General features: G+C 48.0%; 1 protein-coding gene across 9 annotated transcripts in view; it reads right to left on the bottom strand.

The window, feature by feature from the left end:
- Positions 1 to 7500, bottom strand: part of eya4 (EYA transcriptional coactivator and phosphatase 4) — a 111820-nt gene that overhangs the window by 34585 nt on the left and 69735 nt on the right. For 3 of the 9 annotated variants that reach the window (XM_063223445.1, XM_063223446.1, XM_063223449.1), the window contains 2 exons: positions 3692 to 3790; positions 2877 to 2954 (listed from right to left, as the gene is read on the bottom strand). The exons of 2 other annotated variants lie outside the window; for them this stretch is intronic. In XM_063223445.1, the coding sequence (XP_063079515.1) occupies positions 2877 to 2954; positions 3692 to 3790 (177 nt within the window). The remainder of the gene's footprint in view (positions 1 to 2876; positions 2955 to 3691; positions 3791 to 7500) is intronic. 4 more of the 9 variants (XM_063223447.1, XM_063223448.1, XM_063223451.1 and 1 more) reach the window with 3 other exon arrangements.

Here is a 7500-nt window from a genome sequence, read left to right on the forward strand (position 1 = left end):
CCAGGAATGAAAGACGAGGATGGAGAGACAGGGGAGAAAGACGGAGGACAGGAAGGAGAGAAAAAGAGAAGGAGAGAGAGAGCGAAAGAGAGAGAGAGAGAAAGAGAGCAAGGGAAAGAGGAAACGGTGGAAGCAACACAAGTGTTAAAAAAGGAGAAGATGAGAGGAAATAAAAAGAGAAGGAAGGACAATGCTATGAAGAAAGAAAGAAAGAAAGAAAGAAAGAAAGAAAGAAAGAAAGAAAGAAAGAAAGAAAGAAAGAAAGAAAGACAGACAGAAAGAAAGTGCTGGGATGTAGAGGAGTGCCATAACAGGAAGTTGCCTCTCACACTCAATCATGTTGATCGGCCTCTTCAAAGCTCCTGTCTTCTCCTCCTCTCTTCATCTGTTGTTCCCTCTCTCTTTTCATCTTCTCCTCCTCTAAGCCTTCTCTCCCACTCCCCCCACCTCTCTGTGTCTCCTTTCTTCCACTCTACCTCTTTCTCCTTTACCTTACAGCCTCCTCTCCTCTCTTCATCGTTTCTTTACTCTCTCTCTCTCTCTTTTTCAAGTTCTCCTCCTTTATGTCTTTTCATCTGCCCTTTCCTCTCTCTTTTCTTTTTTTTCTTTATCCTTCATGTCTTCTCTCGCTCTTTGTAAGCTTCTTCCTCCTTTCTTCAATCCTTGCTCCTCTCCACCTCTTTCTACCCTATGTCCACATGTCTTTCCTTGCGCTACCTCTCTCTTCTTGTCATAAGCCTGATTCGGACGGGACTTTTATTACCTAAGGACCCCCGGTAATTCGGAATAATTACGGAGAATGTCTTCTTAGTCCTGTGCGAATGTGCCATGTCCGCGATTTGTGAGGTAATAATTCCGCCACGAATTACCTACTGTATTTCGGCGAAACACAGACGTCCTGGGGTAATTTCACATAGGCGCGCCGTCTGTACCCCCTTGTAATGTCTGTGAATTGAGTAAATAACAGACGTTTATTAATCCTGTCCGAATGCACCCCGAGAAATCACGGAGGTCCGGGGGTAATTGCGAATTACCAGGGGTCCATAGGTAATATTTATCCCGTGCGAATCGGGCTTTATTCTCTGTCCTTTGTCTTGCACCTCTTCCTGACCTCCCTCCTCCTATTCTCTCTTCCTCTGCCCTCATCTCTCCAGTCTTTTCCTTTTTCTTCTCCTTCTGCTCCTCCTCCTTTATGTGTTCTACCTCTTTGTATCCTCTCACAGTCAATCATGTTTAGTTGTCATATCAAAGGGTTCAACTACTCTCCTCCTCATCACAGTCATATCATCATTGTCATCATCATCGTCATTGCCTGCATCATCACCATCATTATCATCATCACCATCATTATCATCATCATCATCATCATTCTCTTCCTCCTCATCTTCATCATCATCATTAGCAATACACACTTAAGCTCATAAATGCACACACATGCATTCAAACACGCACACACACACACAGGCACACACACACGCATACACACACAGAAAAACAGACACATGCACAGGTGCGCATGTACTTGGGCGAGCGTGCACACACACACATACACAAACACACACAGACACACACACACACACACACACACACACACACACACACACACACACACACACACACACACACACACACACACACAGTGGACATTTTGTTTGGAACTGAATGCTTAATGCTACAAAAGAGTCCTCTAATTTCACTGTCCAATGGAGTTGCTTCGCCGTGACATCCAACAGAACGTACACATCAAAGGGGGCAAACTACACATGGGTAGAATCTTCATAACCACCATGACTGCCCACCTCTCTCTTTCTCTTTCGCTCTCTTCTTCATCTCTCTCTCTCTCTCTCTCTCTCTCTCTCTCTCTCTCTCTCTCTCTCTCTCTCTCTCTCTCTCTCTCTCTCTCTCTCTCTCTGTTTCTCTCCATTCTCTGGGTGCATTGAGATGTCAGAGGCTAACTGTCACCACAGGGGGAGCATATGGTCTGCAACTGTGCACGTGTGTGTGTGTGTGTGTGTGTGTGTGTGTGTGTGTGTGTGTGTGTGTGTGTGTGTGTGTGTGTGTGTGTGTGTGTGTGTGTGTGTGTGTGTGTGTGTGTGTGTGTGTGTGTGTGTATGAGTGTGTGTGTATGTGTGTGTGTGTGTGTGTGTGTGTGTGTGGGTGTGGGTGGGTGTGTGTGCGCAAAAAAATATGCGTGCGTTTGAGAGCAAGAACGAGACAGAGCGAGAGAGAGAGAGAGAGAGAGAGAGAGAGAGAGAGAGAGAGAGAGAGAGAGAGAGAGAGAGAATTAAGCAGTTGTGACAGAACGGTTAAGGCTCTCCATAAGGTTGAGGTGCTACATAAGGCTGAGGCTCTCCAGATTTGTGAGAGCTGCACACTGCACATGTGTCTGTATGTGAGAGAGTATTTGTGTGTCTGTGTGTGTGTGTGTGTGTGTGTGTGTGTGTGTGTGTGTGTGTGTGTGTGCATGTGTGCGTATGTGCCTTTGTGTGTGTGTGTGTCTGTCTGTCTGTCTGTCTGTCTGTCTGTCTGTCTGTGTCTGCGAGTATGTTTCTGTGCTTCATGTGTGTGTGCGTAAGTATGTGCCTTTGTGTGTGTGTGTGTGTGTGTGTGAGTGCGTAAGTATGTGCCTATGTGTGTGTGTGTGTGTGTGTGTGTGTATGTGTGTGTGTGAGTGCGTAAGTATGTGCCTATGTGTGTGTGTGTGTGTGTGTGTGTGTGTGTGTGTGTGTGTGTGTGTGTGTGTGTGTGTGTGTGTGTGTGTGTGTGTGTGTGTGAGTGCGTAAGTATGTGCCTATGTGTGTGTGTGTGTGTGTGTATGTGCCTATGTGTGTGTGTGTGTGTGTGTATGTGCCTATGTGTGTGTGTGTGTGTGCTACCTGAGCCAGCGTAGGTGTCCAGCCCTGTGTCCCCTGAAGTGGTGACGGCGTCACTGTTGTTCAGAGGCTCTGTCTTCACTGCAGGGACACGACACGCAACGTTAATATGGAAATAAACACACACACAAACACACACTACAAACTCACACAGACACACCGACTCTCACACACACACACACACACACAGTACAAACTCACACAGACACACCGACTCACAAACACACACACACACACACACACACTACAAACTCACACAGACACACACACAGAGACACACACACACAGACACACACGTGCGCACGCACGCTCGCACACATGCACACACACACACAGACACAGACACACACTGACACACACGCGCGCACACACACACACGCACACACACACACACACACACACGGATGCGCACACACACACACACACACACACACAGACACAGACACACACTGACACACACGCAGGTGGCAAACACACACACACACACACACACACCACAGACACCAAGCCCAAGCCATTTCTTATACGCACGCACGCACGCACACACACACACACACACACACACACACACACACACACACGGATGCGCACACACACACACACACACACACACAAACACACACGCACGCGCACACACACACACACACACACACACTCCACAGACACCAAGCCCAAGCCACGTCTTATAAGGGAGCACAGCACACCATGCGGGCAACCATGACGGTTGTATACTGTATATAAGACCCATGAGACAACACACAAATAAAAGTACACAAAACAAAAACAAAAAGTTAACACACACACACACACACACATACTATTGTGCGCTGTACCATAGTCCTTTGAACTTGGTGGTGTGGGGGAGGAGCTGCAGCCCAACAGCCAATCGGCTGTGTTTAGAATGGTCATGTTCTCACCTAAGGGGGCGGGGTTAAAGGCTGTTACCATACCGACAGACTACATTACCCATAATCCAACACTCAAACACACACACACACACACACACACACACACACACACACACACACACACACACACACACACACACACACACACACACACACACACACACACACACTTCAATGTTGTGCATAATTTTACACTGTATGTGACTACTACACCAATACAATGGTCTGCTTCTATCTCTCTTCTATGCAGTAGTTTTCATACTGAGATTAAAATGAAGTGTGAACATAAACTTGACCAGGAATTCTTTCGTGAGCATCAGTGACACTGGACAATATTGTAAATCAGTAAATCATTCAAACAAACAAACAAAAAAACAAAAACAAAGCCACAAATAAATAAATGCAAATGAATCTTCCGCAAAAGCCCTGAGAGAAATGACAGGCCCTAAAAGTTAAGAACTTTAAAAAGAGAAATTAGATATACAATCAATTACTGTGGATATTTTTCTAATGATAAATGTATAAGTAGAATGTGCATTAAGACGGCCTACAGTGTAAATCATTTGGATGTCTATGACCGTAGAGCTGGAAAGGGAATCGCTCGGTTGATGGGAACACATACATCACACACATGCCTGTGCCATCACTGTCACAGATAGAGGATGCCAAGCATGCCACAAGGTGTGTGTGTGTGTGTGTGTGTGTGTGTGCGCGTATGTGTGTGTGTGTGTGTGTGTGTGTGTGTGTGTGTGTGTGTGTGTGTGTGTGTGTGTGTGTGTGTGTGTGTGTGTGTGTGTGTGTGCGTGTGTGTGTGTGTGCGTGGTGTGTGTGTGTGTGTGTGTGTGTGTGTGTGTGTGTGTGTGTGTGTGTGGTGTGTGTGTGTGTGGTGTGTTGTGTGTGTGTTGTGTGTGTGTGTGTGTGTGGTGTGTGCGTGTGTGTGTGTGTGACTGTGTGTGTGTGTGTGTGTGTGTGTGTGTGTGTGTGTGTGTGTGTGTGTGTGTGTGTGTGTGTGTGTGTGTGTGACTGTGCGTGTGTGTATGTTTGTGTGCGAATGTATGTGCGCACTTTTGAGACATGCATTTTCAGCTTATTGACTCATGTGTGTGTGTGTGTGTATGTGTGTGCGTGCGCGCGCAAGTGTGTGTGTGTGTATCTCCTCAAACACCCCCCTGCCCCCAAACAACCATCCCCATTGCTACCTCCCCAGGCAGCCCCACCTCCCCCCATCCAAGCTCCCCATCCACCAGCCCAGCCCAGCCCCCCTCCGCAGTCCCACCAGTGTGTCCAACCACCCCTCCACCCATCCCCCCCCCAAACCAGCCACACCCCAGCTGGTTGGTCCCAGATTAATGTTCAGCTGTCTCTGTGGCCATCACCCAGAGGCCCTCTCCACCCTCCACCCTCCACCCTCCACTCCCACACCCTCCACCCTCCACCCTCCACCCTCCACCCTCCACCCCCCCACCCTCCGCCCTCCACCCACGACACTCCGCCCTGGCCAGCAGGCCTCTGCGACGTCCAGGACAGATGGCAGCCAGGGTTGCCAGATGTGACTGATGGTTTTCCAGCCCAATAAATGCTGTAAAAATGTGCCTGGAGTCACCAAATCCCACCCAATTACAATTGAAATTCTATTGATTACTATCTACTGATGACATTTTTTGCCGAAAACCCAGCCCAATACACTGTTTTATCCACAGCTGGTCATCCTTAACATCCCAGTTAAGCAGGAAAACACCCAAACTGGCAACCCTGACGACAGACAGGCTCTCCCTCCTCCTCTCCCTCCTCTCCCTCCTCCTCTCCCTCCTCCTCTCCCTCCTCCTCTTCTCCCTCTTCTCCCTCCTCCTCTCCCTCCTCCTCTACCCCCTTCTCTCCCTCCTCCTCCTCCTCCTCCTCCCCCTCTCCGGCAGGGCAGGGCAACCCGACACCTCCTTTATCAATACTGCAGCAGGAGCACAGCCCTCGGGGCAGACTGACGGACACCCAATACCCTCTCAGGCCCCACACTCACACACCACCATCACACACACCACCCATCACCCCAGAAGAGAGAGAGAGAGAGAGAGAGAGAGAGAGAGAGAGAGAGAGAGAGAGAGAGAGATAAAGAGAGAGAGAGAGAGAGAGACAGAGAGAGAGAGAGAGAGAGAGAGGGAGAGAGAGAGAGGGAGAGAGAATGGAAGACAAAGAAGTAAGAAGAAAGAGAAGAATGGATGAGAGGGGGTGGATAAGAGAGAGGGGAGGGGAGATGAGAGATACTAGGTATATGTAGGTAAAGAAAGGGGTACGAGAGAAAGAGAAAAAGAGAGAAAGAGAGGGTTAAGGCAGAAAGACAAAGAGTGGAAGGATTAAACAGAGAGAGACAGGGATGTAAGAGAAGTATTAGAGAGAGAGAGAGAGAGAGAGAGAGAGAGAGAGAGAGAGAGAGAGAGAGAGAGAGAGAGAGAGAGAGAGAGAGAGAGAGAGAGAGAGAGAGAGAGAGAGAAAGAAAGACAGGCAAGAGTGGAAATGAGAGTAAGGCATGGGTCACACCAAAAAGAACAAAGCGCCACTGGCAAAGAACAACGTGACTCACAGACCATAATAACTCATAATTACATAACGCTTAAACCCGTGTTCTCGCTCATTGGTAACTGATGAGAAGTCCAAATGTCAGCGCAAAAGAAAAAAAAATGAAGCAAAGGAAGAAAGAAAAACATGAAAGGACGAAATACAGTGAGAAATATACTGCCCTGATGAAGACTTTTAGTCTTTTGTTTGGCCAGAGTGCCTGAGAGTCCACTAGGACACGTTAAATTGACACTCACAAGCATCCCGTTACGTTCTGGAAGCAAAAAACGGAGTTCATCTTGGATCAGAGGCTTTGCTCCCGTGTTGCTAGTTTGTCCATCATCCTACTGACAAACACGACAGAGAGCAGTTTTCTCATCCCTAAAAAAATATCTCCGCTGCTTGGAAAAAAATCACCTCCAGTGCTACTGCTGGTGGTGGTCTGTTGACTCCCCCATCTAAGGGGCCAAGTCATTTTTATTTGTGCAGCGCATTTCAAAGGGAAGGCCTCCACAGGAAATATATATGAAGCATAAAAATGGACGGCATGCAAATCCACGAGGCCCAGCAGGGGTAAACTGGGCCTGTTCGGACTGGCCAGGAAACTTGGCCAAGAGGAACTGGATCTAGAATAGACCCAGAACCCCAAGGCTGAGCCTTACTTATGGCACAGATAAAAGTGTCTTCTTTTGTAGAGTTACTTGGGCACAATCCCCGGTGCTGAACAAAAACGTGACGTTTTGTGGAAAAAAAGTTCAAACACTCCTTAGGATTTTTCTCTGGCATGATGACATTTCGACCTCTCGGTCTTCCTAAGATTCCATTTTTTTTAAACCACAAAACAGATTAAAGTGTGACAGCAGCACAGGAACTGAACTGGATCTGGCCAGTGGACTGAGTCACAGTAAGTGACGGCAGGCCCGCCGACAGAGGAGGACAACCGGGTATGTTGTCCCGGGCCAAGGGGAGACAGGGGCTCCTGAATTGGGTCCCCATTACATTGTATGTGTTGGGTAGGGGGCCCTTTTAGATAACTTTGTCCTGGGCCCAGCAAAAGCTGTCAGCGGTCCTGAGTGATAGTACAGACAAGTGTGATTGCCATGCAAGAACCTAACTGGACCCATGAACAAAAGGCGACGAGGAGTCAAAGGATTGTAGCAGGGGAATTC

Source organism: Engraulis encrasicolus, chromosome 18, assembly GCF_034702125.1.
Source record: "Engraulis encrasicolus isolate BLACKSEA-1 chromosome 18, IST_EnEncr_1.0, whole genome shotgun sequence".
Taxonomy (NCBI): Eukaryota; Metazoa; Chordata; class Actinopteri; order Clupeiformes; family Engraulidae; genus Engraulis; species Engraulis encrasicolus.